The sequence below is a fragment of the Lingula anatina genome, chromosome 6, assembly GCF_051362555.1.
Source record: "Lingula anatina isolate TDL-2025a chromosome 6, LinAna3.0, whole genome shotgun sequence".
In the NCBI taxonomy this organism is placed as follows: domain Eukaryota; kingdom Metazoa; phylum Brachiopoda; class Lingulata; order Lingulida; family Lingulidae; genus Lingula; species Lingula anatina.
This window is the reverse complement of record NC_141772.1, coordinates 4,894,570-4,913,607: the sequence shown is the minus strand read 5'-3', so window position 1 is coordinate 4,913,607 and position 19,038 is coordinate 4,894,570. Positions and strand designations below refer to the sequence as shown.

At 36.4% G+C, this 19,038-nt stretch overlaps 1 protein-coding gene across 13 annotated transcripts in view; it reads right to left on the bottom strand.

Annotated features, from left to right (window-relative positions):
- Positions 1–9,023: 9,023 nt before the first annotated feature.
- LOC106154771 (uncharacterized) overlaps positions 9,024–19,038 on the bottom strand; it is a 112,678-nt gene continuing 102,663 nt past the window's right edge. For 12 of the 13 annotated variants that reach the window (XM_087015678.1, XM_087015679.1, XM_087015677.1 and 9 more), the window contains 4 exons: positions 16,974–17,185; positions 15,021–16,538; positions 12,817–13,003; positions 9,024–10,131 (listed from right to left, as the gene is read on the bottom strand). In XM_087015678.1, coding sequence (XP_086871804.1) covers positions 12,838–13,003; positions 15,021–16,538; positions 16,974–17,185 — 1,896 coding nt within the window. In that variant the 3' untranslated portion in view covers positions 9,024–10,131; positions 12,817–12,837. The remainder of the gene's footprint in view (positions 10,132–12,816; positions 13,004–15,020; positions 16,539–16,973; positions 17,186–19,038) is intronic. The other variant, XM_087015680.1, reaches the window with a different exon arrangement.

Below are 19,038 nucleotides of genomic sequence, written 5' to 3'. Positions count from 1 at the left end.
ATCACAAATATGAATTTTACTTACACATTCACTGTTATATATATATATATATATATATATATATATATATATATATATATATATATATATATATATATATATAGCACGCTATGTGCGTTGTGATATTAGGTCTACGCTAACTGATCCCCTAGGTAGTAATTAGTGCATTTTCCTGGATATATTTCAAACATTCCCTTTTTCCGCTACCTTATCCAAAACCTTTGATAAAACCACGATCTATAAATATATTCCAAGCTCTCAATTTGTAATATTTATTGTTTATTTTGAAAGTGACTCAAAAACTATCAAATTCATCTATTCTTACCGATTTTTCGTTTATAAAAATATATAAATATCCGTTATTAAACGCAGCATTCACAGAGCACTCCACGAGCCTAATGTTTTTCAACTAACAATTATTATACTAAAATATTAATTCTTTCAAAATGCAAAAATGATAATAAATGAATAAATGAAAATAAAAATAAATAATAAAATAAACCACCACAAGAACACACCCGTATGGGAACAAAAAATGTTTGTCTTTTACCTTGGCATAAATCTATGATCTAGGAGTTCACATCCCAAATTAAGTAAGATTAGGACTGTTTCAACAGTCAGTTGAAATTTGTATAAATTAAACAAAAATATAAAGCAAGTTTTGATGTTACGTCTACGCTGGCCAAATAACAATTTTTATGCTAAAATATCAATTCTTTCATGATGCCAAAAGAAAATAAATAAAATACTCCAAGAGCAAAGACTTATGGGAACAAAAAAATGTTTGTCTTTTTACCTTGGCGAAAGTCTATGCTCTAGGAGTGCGATTTGGAATTTCCCTGCAATAATTGATATGCTACTTTACATCAAGATGGCTGTGATTCACTTAGGCCTACGTTTAAATTCTCCAATTCAGATACATTTTATCTATTACGGGAGAACTGTGCTGTTTCTTAAGGCCAGAGTAACTGCCAGCATGATAATGCCTTGGAGACACCTAAATACAGAGTCCAAGTAGCAAAAGTCTCCAACTGATGCTACCGACAGGCTTACAAAGATCAAGCCCACACAGCCAGTCAAAGTTACACTAGAGCTCATGAAAACCATCTTATAGCAGGAACTTATGCTCAGTAAGTTTGGATAAACAGCATATGCAGTTAACTTTCCAGCTCTTTTATACACAACCAGAACAATGCAAATCACCGCATTGAACAATGCAGCGAGTGAGGCAGGTGCCACTACGAGGAGAAGGTAGGATTGGATATTACCAAAGAAACATGTTCCTTGGCAGTAGAGCATTTTCACCGGGACAACATCCCACATGTCTGACACAATTCCAGCCGACACCACCAACAATGGAATTGTATATGTAGTTCCAATACAAGCCAACAGATGTCTCTTTGGGCTTTTGCTCCAAGACAGACTGGCTGTGACGCCGTGTAATGCCGTTAAGGTCATACTTGCTAGCCAAAGGAAACTTACCAGCCAAAAGAAATGGGCAGTAGCTATCAAAGCCATGCACACAGTGCCATCAGTTTTCACGGGGATAATTGCTGGAAGGGAGGAGAAGAACTGAACCAAAAGAAATATGATTGTGAGGTGTACGATCATTCCATCTGCAATATTCTTACAACCAGACCGAATAACGCAGGTGATGAGATGAACCAGAAATATAGTTAGTGAAATAGAAGGTAAAGCCCAAAATTCAAGAATAGTCATGGAAATTAGATTACCAGTCCTTGGTATAACTTTGGTATTATTCACTGTTTGGGATATAGATTCTAGGAACTTTTCAATACTCTGTCTGCAGATAAATATGTTGCCCTCAAATTCAACAGCTTGACTCCGGTTGATGGTGACTTTTTCTGCGCCATATTCAAAATAAAAATGAAAGGCATCATATTTCACGTTTGTAACGTCTGCCATTGAAACAACAACGACAGAGCATAAAGAAGAGTCGGCACTGAATGCTAGTCTGAATGCCTCGCCTAATTCCGACCAAGACGCACTTTTAAATGTAGGATTATCATTTGCAACACGCATGTTCATATCTATTTTGTTTTCTACAAAATATAAGTCAAGGGAAATGTCAACCTTAGGCAAAATGCTGGTTAATTTTTTTCGCATTGACGCCTTGGCAGATTCAATAGATTTATATGTTGCCTGTATACCTTCTAGTTCAAATGAGAATCTTAATAGCAGTTCTATTTGTGAGAATGGTTGGGAGGAGAACACTGCCTGGCAAGCGATATTTGTCCTTTGGTCTAAATCAGCTATCCCTAACATACTGAAACTGAAAATAATTTCAGTACAAATCAATCTGTAATTGGTGCGAACATTGATTGGGATGTTCTCATAATCAGTGAATGAAAAGATAATATCAATGTCCGTGTGCAGCCCAGAAAATTGCTGAAGCAAAGGTATGCAATCTCTATGAATGACGTCGTAGTGAAACTGAGGGGGGCAATCTTCATTACTACTGGCACACTGAAAAGAGAACAAAGAAAATTGGATAACTGGGTCAAGATTTGTTGAAGTTTGATAGCGTTATGGATATCAATCAATGCAACAGCAGTTATATAAACCATAGCTTTTTAAAGATTTATAAAAGCACTTATGTAGGCCCAAAGGCAAGGCATAGAAAGTCCTTTTAATCATTTTATTACGAATTTCCAGCCCTACGGCATGGCTCTTTTTAACCTAATTTTATAACGGATTTCCTGTGTTAACTTTACGTTGTGGGGCTTCCATTTTGTCTTTACAAAGAGAAACATGGTTGATCGATAGTCTGTATTGGTATCGGGTAAATGGAGATCCTGTTCTATGTATCCCTTTTTGTTTTGACTTTTTTATAATATCCGAGGAAACATATTGGGTCCAACGAGTAACATTGTCTTTACGAATTATCCACAATCACCATCATAGGTTTATGAAAAAGTTTATTTTCATATAATAATAATAATAATAATAATAATAATAATAATAATAATAATAATAATAAAACGTATGTGGTTATTTCATTACCAAACTCGTGACTCCTATATAATATACATACCGGGTCGGAGCTGATCTGGGAGTGTTGTGAACCTCTGCAATGGTACCTGTTGTTTTCTTTAGCCAATATTGAACCAACAGATAGAAGTGAAGAGAATGCCGCGGGATTGTACCCATATCCAGGATCTCCTGGTAATGTATGATTGGAAATGTGCCAATGTTAACTCACATTTAAAACCGTTTCCAGTTTAAGATACAGAAGATAATGTGCTTGTGTGTGCGCGCGCGCGCGTGTGTGTGTGAGAGAGAGAGAGAGAACAGTTTCATCCTCATTATTAAAAAAGAATTTAAAAACAAATTGATAGATAAAATGCGCACGGGCATATTTGAACATGTTTAAAAAAGGAAAAATTAGTTCAAAGTTCAATCTCTCGGATGGAAAATTAAGGCTAAACTGATTGCTAAAAGAGGTACTATTTTCATTTGTCTTTTTCAGAAAAATTGTTAAATACATGAAGAACAATATTTAGATTTTTGTACTCACTGTTATTTTGACAGCTAGCTGTTCCGTCAAAGTAAGGACCATCCCAACAAAGAAAACAGAAGAAATTCTTAAAGAGTGTCCCTTGCAATTTTACAATATTAATTGGTCCTTCAGAGCACAAATTCACCAGTACGTCATATGATATACCAGTATTGACACCTTTCCAATAAATGAAGTCAAAGTCTTTTACATTTGGGCACTTCACTAGCATTGCTATATTTTCTTCAGACGCACACAGACGCATTGCCGAATCTATTGTAGAAAGATAGTTGATGTAGCAATCTGAGCCGGTCTTCAAAACCTCTCGCATGGCTTCATCTACAGATGAGATGTTTTGGAAATTCTGTGGGCCTTGGAGATAACAGCCTAAGGTGGCATTCCAGGGATCAATGTCTGAGATACTGTGACACTGTGTACAGAATATGTTCTTGAAAGAGAGTCCAGACACTTTGTCGTACACAGGGGTATAATGTAAGGCGAGTTCTGTCATATTGGGACTGTTACTTTCACACTTCATTCGTATGCCTTCATCCTGCCAACTTTCTGGGCATGTCGAGACAAACCAAAAATAGACCGGGTTGTTCTCTGAATATGCCAGTGGATCCTTCAGGCATTTCATTTGAGGTAGGGTAATATTTCGGTTGATAGTTTGCTCTGTGTGGTTTGAAGCACAGTCCCGCTCCATTTGCCAACAACAATCATCAAACATGTGGCAGTATTTGTCACAAAAACATTGTATTTGGAAAAACCTTGCAGTAAGAAAATTTTCAGCAAGACAGAATTGAACATTTGGTTTTGGAATTTGGATGATCTTGGTTATCTCAGCAAAACTCGTATTGGCCCCAAGGGTAGCTACCGTGCTCAATGCAGGTGCTGCATCATTAATTTCGGATGTGTTTAAAGTGGCATCTGGAAAGTCAGCCATGCCATCGACCAATAAATGACGCCGAAATCTACCAGGTATCCAGGGCTCAGAAAAATCTGAACCTTGGATGGGGTGTCTTTTTGTATGTCTTCTTACCATTGCTCTTGTTTTGGTCCCCTCAGGTTTGGCGTCTGCATTCCTTCTTCCTCCAAGATACTCTCGCCTGTCTTTCATGAAAGGTGGATTTACCTTTTTTGCCACTTCCAGATTTACTGTCGATTTTCCTTTTGGCGTCTCTTTGTTAGTTTTTGAATGATAAAGGAAAACCATTACCAGGAGAAAAATTGTAACAAGCACTCTGAATTTCCCCATCGGGAATTGCCAAATTACCATCAACGAAAGTATGCCTTGTCAATAAATTTTCCTGATTTGAACAGGAAGCAAATTTGTGATGATTGGAAGCAACAGCATGCTTTAAATAGTTAACTCTCTCGTGAGTTGAAACAAACAATATATAATAACTGTTATTAGTTTACTTATAATGCTTCTCTTAACGTCATTTGACTTGGTTGTTATTTTGTAGCCATAAAGACTAAACGCTCTTTGGAAGGGTCCATTGATTAGAAGTCACCTAAGAAGAATGAAAAATACTTTTTTCGTTTTATTTTTTCCTTGTTAAATTATTTTATTTATGTATTAATTCGTATTTATTTAAATTTTTTGCAAAAATTCAGAATATGTGACATACATGTCTAACCTTAACCACTCTTTTTAATTCTTCTTGTTAAGTTTGAATGTTTCATTATGCTCAATTATAAAATGACCAATGCGTCATATGAAGTCATTAAGTACTGGAAAATTAACTTTCATAACATTTCGCAATTATCGGGTTTCTTCGTCGAGGAGTTTAAATTGTTGAAGTCGTGCAAGTGAAAAGCATGATCCAAATGATCGTGGCCAAATTAGTCTCGTCTACTTGATTTTTATTGGCATCTGGTTGCATAAGAAGTGGTGAGAGCTAGGAAAATTAACTTAAAACTAAACCCCCCTTGCAGAATTGGTTGTTATCATTTGTATTCAGCAGTAGTTTCCATCTGAGCTATCATTTAAGGATATTGTCACCCTTTGCCCAAAACTCCTTATTTACTGCCTTACATACATTTTTTTTTTTTTTTGGGGGGGGGGGGGGGGGGTAATAGAAAAATCTTCAGTGTTGAGTGTGACGTCATAATTGGGATTTTGGGGTAAAAACTGAAAATCGGTTTCTTAATTTTTTCTTTTACCTGAGCACCCAGGATCACCGTTTCAACACCGATTTAATGATACGATCTAGTACTCCAAAACCCTGCCAGCGATTTACTTTTCTTATGTCTTAGTTCAAATTTTATCGTTAATAAAGCAAAATAATGCCTTTGTTTAATAAAAATCTGTAATAAGGGGCCCATAACTCCTTAACAAAAACATTTAAACCAAAATTACGACTAGTCTATACATGAACACTCGTGGTCAACTCTGCCAATTTTAGTGATAAAATCTTGGGTATGCTTTTACATTGCAACGTGAAATATAAACGCCGTTATTTTATATTTTCGAGTTTTTTAAACATTTCTTTTAATCAGCAAAAAGGTACATTGTAGATGCATATCGAATAATGAGATGCAAGAAAAACCTCATTTTCGGTATCTGGATGATAATAGAGGGTTACAATATCCTTAAGATGGGGTTGGCTTGAAACTGTCAATTTCTACCAAAGAGTAAAAAACTTCATCACTTTCTCGTCATAAGCTAAAAACCACGCAAAGTCTTATCGAGCCAGAAAATCACAACTGGATGTTGTGTCGAATTTACCCGTTTTGGGATTATTAGTGCGTTTTTACGCAAGCGTGATAATTTTAAAATAAGCTCGGTCTAATATATGTTTTCTCCAATATTAAGTCTCACACAATATCTTCTAACTGTATGTTAATTTCATGGAATTTTGCTAAGGAGGATCGAATGCAGTATGCAGTAAACGAAAGGATTCTGTCTCGTTTATAATCTAAGAGCTGGCATGCACTTAACTGAGAAACAAATTTGCACTTTTTAAGTTATCAAAATATTATTAATAGTTTGTAGAATTGCTATGAAAATAAAACACATTGCTAATATTTCTAATAATGAGAGGTTGGTACACATGAGAGTTGTAAGTAAATGTAGTTTTTGTTTTAAGTAACTGTAAGTAACCATTTGCATTTACAACTGCACAATCTTCTTGAGTATTGTAGTTGCATCATTTGTCAATGAAACGTTTATTATGAAGTTAACTTTACAGATAGAAAAAATGCCTTTTTCTATTTTGTTCAGCGTGCAGAGGTCTGCATTTCTTTGATTTAATTTATTTTCGTTATTTTCCTGTCATTAATACTTTCAAAAGCTTTTTCAGTAAGAAGCAATAAAGTGTTTATATTCTTTGTGAAACAAGAAACTGTAGCTTTAAGAGGTATGGGCACATTATCGTTTCTGTTTGTCGTGAGTCAGTTCTACATGGTAAGGTTCTTCGCCACAATAGGCAAGATAACACACAGCAGTCGGTGGCAGATAATACAGGAAAAAATCCACGCAGTTGCGCACTTAAAAACACCCATAGACCCATTGCAGCAATTACAAGCCCAAAATAAGAAATGCGTGTGTTAATTTTAAACGAATATTATTCTAAATTATTGTTATATAATTGACAGTATCTTATCACCTCTGTCTGCTGACAAGGAGGTTGTTTTTGGTCCCGTTTGTTCGTATGTTTGTTTGTTTGTTTATTTATTTTGTGTGTCTTCCAGGGGAGGCCGAATGGTGACTATCTCAAGAAAAACCGAGCAATCTCGGCGCGAACATCTACGTACAGTTTCTGCTTTATGGTTTTATTACAGATTTTTCATTCAAACAAATGAAACAGTTCGATTGTTGCCGTTAGAGCCATGCGTTTATGATTAGTTTTCATTGTGTATATTGCACGACGCGTCATTCTTGTATCTCTACATGATTAGTTAGTTCATGTCATGTGATGGGCGTGTATGAGGCAAGCTAAGCTTCTTATTGGTCAATGTTTATGTGCTGCAAATGTCGTAGGTCCATCGCAGACGTCAGAGACAGCCGGTGTGGCAGGAATTAATGGAAGTCCTAGGAACTGAAGTCCGGGCTCCCATATGATAAGTACAGAGTAGGATTAGTTGAGGTATTGGGGTAAGTACGTGGGACGAATGACACCTGTACAGAGTAATGGGAAGCGGACTACGGTTCCTAGCAGACTTCCATTCCTGTTACACCAGTATAACGAGGACGGAAGTAGCCCTACTAGTCAGTTAGTTATAATTTCATTACTGTGCAATAAAAGAATTTGTAACTTCAAGTATATTTCTGACAATGCCTGGCAATGAAGATTTCCAAATTACTTTTTAAGCGAATGCAGTTTAAATTGAGCATATTTCGTGTAAAATTAAACATTCGACTGTGCCCTGTCACCAAATCGTCTTGCTTATCAAGGATGTAACTGAACTGAAGATTTTATTTATGCATTAAACATAGCAAAAACATGAAAATTATGACCTGCAACAAACGACGTCACGAAGGCTTTTTTGCTTTTTAAAAGCCGGGCGACACCACGAAGTAGCCGCAAGCTATTTATTGCGTCATTTAAAATAAACATTCTAGACAAGGGCTTCTGACCCACATATATTTGTCAAACATAAACTGAAACGTTGTGAATCGATCCCAATTAAAAAATGCCCCAAGTCCGAAGAATATTTCATACATGTATCATATTGCTTACGAAACAGAGACTAACAAACTGAACTTTACCTTTCTGAACAGCAACAACCAGACCAAAACACGAATTTGCTTATCGTGATACGCAATGATCAGAGATGAATGTGGGTCTGATAAAACAGAGTTCCAAATATTGACCGCGACTGTGGCAGAACATTCTTTCACTGACCAATTAATTTTGATACATCTTGTGTTTGTAGGTGTTTGATTATCATAATAATTCAGGATTCTGTCTCCGTAGTCGCACTTTTTCAACCCTCAAACTCTGTATCAAGTTAATTGTAATGTTAGTTATGCCGACAGACGTATTTCTACCTACTGCTCCACACGAAAGGATCGTCTATTAGAGATTCTTTGAAAAGCTGGTATTAAATAGTTAACGCTGAGATATTAGTAAACCTAAAGTACCAACAGCTGTCTCTGTGGACTCCGCCATACTGGCATTTTTATTAATATTTGCTTTTTATTCGAAAAGATGTTCACTTTTAAGCCATCCTCTCTCGTGAGGCTGGAAATCTGAGAAAATTCAACTGATTTAACCGAATTTGCTTTAAAATTAAACTGTCCTCAGAGTCGAGTTATAACTCGATATTGAAATTTCATTGTATATTGAATAAGATAAAAGAATCCGCGTAGATTTTTATTAAAGATTTCTCTTGAAAACGTATAATTTATTCTGTTGAGTTTAGTGGGGTTTGGTAACCGGTAAGAAATTACGGTAAGAACTAGACCATTTTTGACGAGTCCAAAGTGAATTCTTTGCTCAAAATCCCAACCAGTTCCCCTTTCAAAATAATTGAAAAACAGCAAAAGACACAATGGTAGGGTTGTATCATTCTTTACTGCAGCAATAGCATACTTTTCACTGGTACACAGTACAAATGATAAAATTATAGTGACGGTAAAGTGATATACACAAGCTATCAGTAAACTAAATGAATTGACATACACATATATACAAAACAATGAATTACAATCACTCACCTATAGTTACAACTTCACTGCTTTAGAATAACGTTATAATAATAACTTAAAAGACCAACTCGGACTTCCGTGTCAGTTGGTTCATTAACCATACGTAATAAAACAGTTTCTTGTCGTACAATTTATGACTTAAAACACGATATACCCTGAATAAGTGAGAGGTCGTCTCGTTTGCCTTTCGTCTACATCAAGCATCAGCCACAAGCCTAACAACGCTGTATGCCTACATGGAGGGCATACCAATAGCTCTGACGCTCTTAAACGCTACTGCCTGCAAAGGTATTCAATCTTATGTTTTTTTTTTCAAAATTATACAACACAAATGAAAATGAAAGTTGGTCCCACTTTCATAAGACATATTTGGTTTGTACAAGAACTGAAGTGACACTAGCAAATTAGTAACTGTAGCAAATTCACGACTTCCTTAAAGTTGATCATTTTGAGAATTCCTGAATGCAGAATGCATTTTAAGTCTTGGCATATCTTTTTACGTTTATGGAATACATAAGAAAGAACCATGTTGAAATCTTAAGAGATTTCATGCTTGTTTAATTTGTTTGATTTCATTTCACCCCTCTTTTAAAGTTTAAGTCACAGAACAGTAAAAATCTACAGGTGCAGAAATTACTTTTATGCTTCAGTAACATTATCTGGAATTCCGGATGGCACATTTCCAAAAACACACTCCCCCTGCATGCAAAACCATCAGTGCTGTATACTTTCACATAACCTGCCTGCCATGCTTTATCCATGCAACTGCTAGGTAGGTGAAAAAATAGCACAATTCCTTGTAATGGCAGATATTTTTGGGTGGAGCTAATCTTTGTATGGGTGGTGCTTAGCAGGTGTGGGTGGAGCTAAGCCAAGTTGACAGGAGAACCAAGCCCAAATTGGTTTTGTCATTTATGCATTCCTAAGGAGGCAGCTATAGGGTTAAGGTGACCATCTGAAATGTATAAAGAATATATAGAAATTAACTTCATCCCATGCTGTATGATGAAGATTCACATGATAAAGGGTTAAAACTTAATGACAATTGATAGGAGTTAAATTGCTTTTTTCACGGTTTTCATTTTTGATTATATTTCCTTCAGTATGCCTTTTGGTCCTTTCAACAGTGGTCAAAACTGACTGCCAAAATGATTAAACAGAAGCCATTAGTAATAAAGATAAATTTAATCACAGGAACAATATGTGTATCTTTCCTTTTCATGCATTAACCCTGTATCATTACGTGATATTATAAAAAAAATAATAATTAAAATTGTATTATCAAGCTAACTCACTGACAACTTTTGTAACTATATATCCATGTAAAACATATCATGTCTGAAACTTTAACTAAGTGATTCACAGGACAGAGTCACAATTTATGAAAAAAAAAAATGCTGCTATGTTTATATGTACGTAATAATGCCATTTTAAAATTTTCAAATTATGGAAAAAAATCCCTGGTCATATAAAATGCAACATAAACACAAAATCAGCTAACTACCAGCAAATCTGTAGGATAACAAACATTTGTGCTAAAACAACTTTTTTCTTTTATCAAAATTTTCTTTTGCATATATCCTCGTCATATGGTATCATGAATTAATACAAGGTCCAAAAGTATAGGATGTTAATGTGAATGACCAACAAACAGTTCACTACTACAAATTTCATGAACACTTGATATATATAAATTGATTCCAAAATGTTCTCTTCAGATATTTGCAGAGCAGTTGTGTTCTTTAGCACAAACATTTATAACAACATATACATGGATGAATGATGAAATATATGCATAACAACAAAAAAATAAATGAAAATAAAACACAATAAAAAGAAAAAAATAGACAACACATAAATTCTCCAAAGGCATTTATGGAAGAAAAATAGAGGGAATAAACAAAAATGCATGAAACAACGAAAGAAATGTGAAATAAAGGTGTAAATGAGTACCTTCTCCCAAACAAAGTGAACATGTGATTAATTAATACTCTGCTATATTGGATTAAGCTACCACCTCTTATAGTAAGCAAAATGACTTGGGTATTATGCTGCTACCTATAGTGTAAGCTGAAAACTGTCCAGAGACTGACCTGCCACCTATAGTCTAGGCTTATATACTTAGATTTTCTAAACCAAGAGCCAGATACATAAGATAGCTTTACAGTGCAAAATCACAACAGCAAAAACCAGTGTGAAAAGGATTAACGATGACATTGGAATGGCGGCCAATTCTATATAGCATTATTAGACAAAACACCACAAAACCAGAACAGACAATGGACAACTGTACAGTGGAGAGCCTGGAAGCAGCATGAAAGCAACAGAAGCTAAGCTTACAAGGGGATAAACATGGCAGTCCACATTTTTGAAAGTTCACAACTTTCAAATCTGTTCATCTCTATTGTAAATGAGACTGGCACCCACGCAGCAATGTTTTCAACCCAAAAATATCTCATTCCAAAAGAGCTACATGTATGAAGATTTGAAGTCATGACCTTTCAAAAAATAGGACATACCAAAAAAAAAAAAAAAAAAATGCTGGGAAACAAACTGTGTCTTGGCCACTCATTTTGTATGGATTCTAATAATCTATTTGAGAAGGGATCTGCATGGACTTTTATGTTACAGCCTATTCCTCTCATTTTTTACTGTGTACTTACCAGCCAGAAACCAGCTTGGTGCCCTCCGAAGAAGCTTTTGGCCTCAGCTGAAGTCTGGTGTTAGTTTTATTCCCTACCCGATCTACCCATGCTAACTGGCATGAATGTAGCTATGTCAATTACCATGTGGTAAACTAGTGTTCTCAATCGGGAAATGATTCAAATTCATGGAAATTGGGAAATGGTAAAATACACTGCGCTTGTTAAACTGAACATTTTGAAAATAAAACTTGTCAGTATTTTGCATACAAATTGCTGAACTGTGCTTATTTTTTAATGAGGAAAGATCCATTTCCCTTTAAAATTTCCCTTTTTTGGAGGCAATGGTTCATAAGGCCAAAATTTCAACTTTTCTTACATTCAGATGTTTTTGTTTAGTGATTTTCAAGTATAAAATATCAAATGTTATTTTAAGTATAAGAAAAATGTAGAAAACTAGTTTTAAACCCTTTCACTAGTGCACCAGGTAACAAGTACCTAGACTTTAACATGCAGTTTCCCTTATGGACACCAACTGAGCAGAGTTGACCAATCAATCTAACCAATGTCTAATCTCAAGTTCAAATGATGACATGCACACAGCGTCATCTATTGGTGTACTTACACACCTCAATTGGCACGAATCCATCTTTACTAAAAACTGATCAGTTTCATTTTGGTTTGATTGATTAGTTTCAATTTCTGCAATAATTCCTACTTCTTATTACCAAAGGTTCAACGAAGCGAGGCAATAAAAAAGCAGTTAATAAAGCAGCAGTGAATACGTTTTAAGCAAAACCATGACAAACCAACACAACACCCCTTAGTTAACTACTGTGTGAGTGCCATAAATGGTGAAGAAGTTCCCTCTACACACAGGGTGCTCAGCACTAGTTTAGTAAGACACAACAAGGATTGCAACTCCACAATATCTAGATAGTTTCACACTTTTTCTATCCAAAAATGTGACCCACTTCTACACCAGTTTGTCTTCTCACCTAGCGCCATCTATGCATGTGTCATACAATAGTGGCAGGTTTGATAGTGTTATCCTGATCCTCATACCATGCAAGCATCTCTTCACTAAAAGCCTCGGCTAAACTCTCGCCAGCATCAAAAGTGAAGCTAGCATCGCGGCTAACGAGTTTAGAAGGCGGGTTCAATTCAGAGGAGTCGGAATGTAACCTGTAAGACATGCCAAGAATGAAAGTGGGAAAATTTTGGTGACAATTTCCATGATGGTGTGTGTCCCTATAACAAATAATCTCAGACCCTTTTCCTCTTGAAATATGACAATAATCATATTCCAAAGATCAGGACATTTGCCAAAATAGTTGAAAAAAAAGTTTTTTTGTAATGAAGGCTGTGTAAACCATATTAGATAGTGATATGGTGAAAAATGCCTTTTAGTATTATTTAACAACCCCAGTCCACATCACCAACACACACCGCCAGCTATCAGTCCGTTTGTGGCAAATTTGAAGCAGTGTTGAGTATAAATAATAAATGAATAAATATACTGATTATTATAAAACATACAAATACTGCAGCAAGTGCTCACCATGGTTATTTTGGTTGCCATGGTTATGGTTATAGTGCATTTGCATACCGGTTATGTAATAAAAAAAATATAGCAACATACAGAGAAGAAACACCAGCCAAGATAAGCCCTTCCAGAGAAGTAGTCTTGTATCATAGAATATATATATATAAGTTGAAGAAAGAATAACATTTCTTTACAAAATTGTCCACTGACATCTTGTCTAGTAAGGTTCCACAAAGCAAGTAAGCGGGCAAAATGGTCTTGGAATTATCTTTTGTTCAATGTGGGAGGTAAGTTAGTTTTAAATGGTCAAGTATATGAAAGACAGCCTTTCACAATCTGAGAATGGCAAAAGTAGACAGGAGAGTGGCACAGACAACTGCCTAAGAAATATGGATCCAATAAGTATTCAAAGTGTTATAAATTTCCTAATTTTCACATGGTATAGTTCCACTCAGAATATGTTGGCCACACTGAAAGGTTCTTAGGATCAAGAAATTTTGTAGGAATGTAATGGTCCTAATGACAAAACAAGTTGACACAAAACTGAGGTCCATGCATGAAAAAATTGTGCATGTCTGCATGTTTATTCTTCATCGAATTCACATGCCACTAAATATTCTGCCAACCGCCTAAAACATGTCAGTTGGTTTTCTAGTTAGACTAAGATAATCAGTCTATACAATATGCTAGCACTATCAAAATGCTCCATGCCGTTCTTGGTTGTGATTTGGACACAGCTCTGTGTCATTTTCAAATAAGAGAGATCCTTGAAAGTTAAGTTCTGAAATAAGTTTGCAAAGAAGAGTGAGACTGTTGGACCACAAGACATATGTATTATAAAGAGAATTACCCGATCTCGTTATTTCAAGAAGGAAAGATCTGTAAAGGTATCTTTATAAACAGATAAAAGAAGAGCCTGGTGCCAACAAGAATAATAAGAAGACAAATTTAAAGATAATGAATGTGTGCATCCTGTTAATTGAACAAATGAATGTCAAAAAGGCACGGAAACTTTCATCTGTGAATCGCACCATCAACATAGATCACTTGGACAAAACAATCAAAATTGTTTATCACACCAAGAAAAATGAAATTATTACAATCATTCCGGGGAACATTCATTTAAAAGACGAAGATTGTCAAACCAAGATGACCCAATTGCACTCAACCTCAACCAAATACACTTAGTTCTTGACACAGTAACAAACCAATTCCATGACAATTGTTTCATAACGTAACACATCTAATGGATATACTTCATACAAAATAATTAAATATTTTCTGGTCAAAGTGCTGCAGCACTGAACATGGCATCACTGAGCAATATGTACAGGTCACAATGTGAGGAATTATAAATATTTACTGGATTCACTCTGGCAGCTTTGCTATCTTAAGACAATTATTTCAGAAAAAAAAAATTACATCTTATTCCGTAAAAAGAAATCAATTGTCTGTTGCTCTAGTGAGAACCCAGCTGGGGGAATTTGTGAAAACTTAAACCAGAGATTTATCATAATATTAAGTATTTCATGTTATCTAAATCTCAGACCAGTATTATTTACAAAACCCCTGACCATAAATTATGAAGTCAACCTACAAACAAACATCTAAACCTCAGACTGTAGCTTTGGTTTAATTGTGCGGTAATGTACTGACCTACGAGCACCACTACTACTACTGTTGCTGCCATCTGGTGGTGGTGATAACACAGGCTCGCATTTCATTGGCTGCGGTGCTGTATATTGCACCTGTCGTGAAGAGCTACTTTGTGAATGGTAACCAGCAGTTTGCGTATGATAGCGTGGTGCTTGGTGACTCTGTACTGTGTACGAGCCAAGCCCGCGCTCACGTACTGTCTCGTAAGATGCTGGACTGAGGGGAGGCCTGTCATAGCCTCCTTCAGAGTAAGTGGCCCCTTGTCCTCCTGCAGCTGCTGCCCCCTGGTGATGAGGTGTGCGTTGTGATAAATATGGTGACCTTGGACTATGTGGCTCTTGCCCCGAGTGTGGTGGCGTGCCACTGCTCTGTGATCCTGGGCTCTCGTTACTCCGCTGCCGTCGTAACTTTTCACTATACTTGTAAAAGTCTGACAACTCGTATGGTTTTGTCACTTCCCTATACGGGCGGAATTTTGTCACAGTCATGACGGGTTTTGGGGACTCTGGCGCCCCTTTTGTATTAGTCCTATTTTCATTTCTCTCTGGGTTTTTCTCTCTTTCTACAGAAAGTCTTTGCTGAATATCCCGGGAGATGTTCATAATGTCATGTTTGACATTCGGCTGTAGTGGGCTCTCATAGCGTGGAGAGTCACTGCCACTGTGGTGCCGATGTTTTAAAGATGGCGGAGATTCTGAGGTCTCATACCATTGCCTCGGTTCATGCCGATGGCCGTTAGAGTCTATGTAGGGAATTGATGCCTCTGCAGCTCCGTAACTTTTCTCCTCAATATTACTATACCTCTGATGTTGTTGGTGGTGGGGATGGGACGAATGATAATGCTGCTGCTTGTGTTGCTGCTGATGATGATGATGATGCTGTTGGTGATGGTGATGGGGCATATTATGCACAGGACGATCCCGCTCAAAATAGTCACCAAAATCTGAATGTGAGTCTCTTTTGCTACCAAATCTTGATGGAGTCAATTCCGGTAAATTTTCCTCCTGTCGTTGGTGCTGCTGTTGCTGTTGTTGTTGGTCAAGATAGTACTGTTGTTGCCTAGTAAATGTATTGACATTCCTTTCTAGGCTTCCATATCTGGGATATTCCTTACTTCCTCGTCTATAGGTCCCTTCTAAACTGTTATGCCGAGCTGGAAATCCGCCCCTATCATCACTCCCTACACTAGAATTATCCCCTCCTCCATACAGCCCCTCGCCACCACCCTTCAACTCATCCGTGCTCTGATAATGTCCCGCATGTGCGGTGCTACCCGTGTTCACATTGTACATATTGTGCATGGGCACTGTCCTCCCAGAGTCTACGTTTGTTTCGTAACGTGCACTCCGTCCTCCCGAGGAGTCTCGTGTTGAGGTACTACTTAAGTTATCGTACTCGGAGAGGTTGCTGGAGGTGGAGTTAACCCGTGAACTGAAGGTCGGGTATTGTAGCGTTCTGTAATGTGTTCTGGTGGAATAAACTGTGTTAGGAGTGTAGCCTACATCTTTGGACCCTTGCCTAGAAATACAATGACAAAAGTTTTAAAATTTTACTTTAATTTTTTTTTTATTCTTATATGTATTTTACTACTATAAATCTTCATTCCTATCAATCAAAAGGGGGAAAAAGACATGAACGGACTGTGTTATGATTAATTGCGAAAGCATTTGTGATATTTTCCATGGAAATAGTAACCTGAAGTTAATGAACAGCAGCTATCTTTAAGAAATTGGCAATACCTGAAGTGCAATTAACATAACAACTGTTCTGTACGATATTAATATTCCCAGGCAGGACAGGCTACAACTGGCAGACACTGATAACCAAGAAAACTCCAAACCTTCATTAATCTTAATATAAATCTGGAATCTACCTCTTCTGGCTACTATAAGGGGATCCTCTTCCTTCACCCCCTCCCCACCCCCCCCCCCCCCCAACAACATCCTTGCCTACCTTCCCAGCCTAGGGCTTGGAGAAGATCCCCTGGGGTAATTAGGCTGCCTCTGGGGGCTGGCTGATGGTGAGGAGTACGCTGACCTCTGGGAGTACGACCCTGACCTTCCTGACCCCTGGGACTCCATGGAGGTCAAGGACTGTGACGAGGGCGTTGACGGGCGCTTGTGTTCTCGCGGAGGTGTGCCATGTTCTACTTCAACTATCTCCACCTGTTTATAAAAGAAAAAATAAGTAATTCTAAGCAAATTATCCATTAAACACTTTTCCGTTGTACATATACTTTTTAATCTTCCTTCTATAATATGTATAATTCTACACCAATCAAAACGGCAACATCACACAATTTGCATTTTTAAAACAACCGAAATTATATGTAAGCTACCCTTCTATAAGTTAGTAGGTGTTAGGATATCTATAATCATCTATGTCAACTCATCTGTAATTAATCTTATTACATGTCTACTCCACAGATGTTGTAAATATAAAATTTAAGTGACATATTTTAAATAGCAAGTCACATTTGTTGTACATAGGGAAATATCGGCCACACATGGTTTTAATGTCACAATATGGCACTGGCTCAGGAATTTCCATAATATAATCACGTTATCTGTTCTTGACACAAGTGATATTTACTGAGGAAACATTGCATGTGGACATGACAAAGTTGCTGGTCACCATCGCTTAAATATTAATGCACTCAGGGCATGAGTAAACAAAATATGTACTAAAAGTCATTACATTTATTATTAATGTTTTGACACGACGTTCTTTTTCAGGTGGATTCACATCACCCAAAGTCATCATTTTGAGCCATGAAATGTCATCATTACATGTGCATTTTTAAAACTGTGAATGTACAACTGATATAATTGAAATTACATAGTCATCTGGCAGTCACACCTAAATAATTAAAGAATAATTTCTGCTTATTTGTTCTATCGGTGACAAATAACCTGTAGCTGTCTGATCATAACTTTGTGGCAAAATCTTAACCACCTATACTGTACAATCAACCAAGTTATAACTGATTAACTTTCTTTCCAAACAGTCAAAATATCATCACAAACTATGCACCAAATGTTACAAAATGTCACTAATACCTGCATGATCAATGTATAGTTATATCACATCACAACATGAAAAGAAATACTTAACATACGACCTTAAACTTGCTTATATGAAATACTTGAACTTTAAAAAAAATCATGCACTTTATCATATACATACTCCTAAACTGGTTTTATCCTGGTGAAGTCTTGTGATGGTAAAAAACATAGCCATGCTTCTAGCAGATGTGGAGCTGTGGTCTGTATATATCCTCTTTACCATGCTAGTCTGCATGCATATATCTCCACTATTGCATGCTGGCAGTTAAAACATACACACACCATACTGTAAGGGACCATCACAAAATGTTTATCACCTTTTCTTTTGGTATTTTTTATTTAACTAAAGCGTGTAAAAATTTGGAATAAAATCCTGTTGATTAGAATTGATCATGAACTTTTTTATCGTTTTCAACATCTTTGTGTCTGATTGCATCTAAGTTTTTTTTTCTTATTTTTCCCTTTACATTTTTTAAATGTTGGCCATACATGCATAAATGTGTCACATTTATTTTCCTATCAGACTGCATTCAAGGAATTATGAACCATAATTTGACCTTTTGATACAGTCCCCCATGAGGGTGTTGTCTGTATACCACCAGCAGTTGTCAAGATAAATGACTCTCCGCAGATACCTGAATTCTAATTGGGACATTCTATCCTCATTTATGTTCATTAAATGCAACGAATAAGAATGTACTTTACTAAAATGATAAATAAACACATATACTACATCATATTAACAGGTCATATGTTGACAAAGGTTTAAAAGGAGATATAGTTTTGTCAAAGGAAATGGTCAGTTAACCATTTGTCGCATTTTTTACTAAATGAACAAATAAAACGAGATGGATGCAACAACTTTTGTTCGTTAATGATCTTCATATAATATTAAAAACAACCCTATTTATGTTGTCTTTTGCAACCTGTTTCCTAGTGATAACGAGAAACTA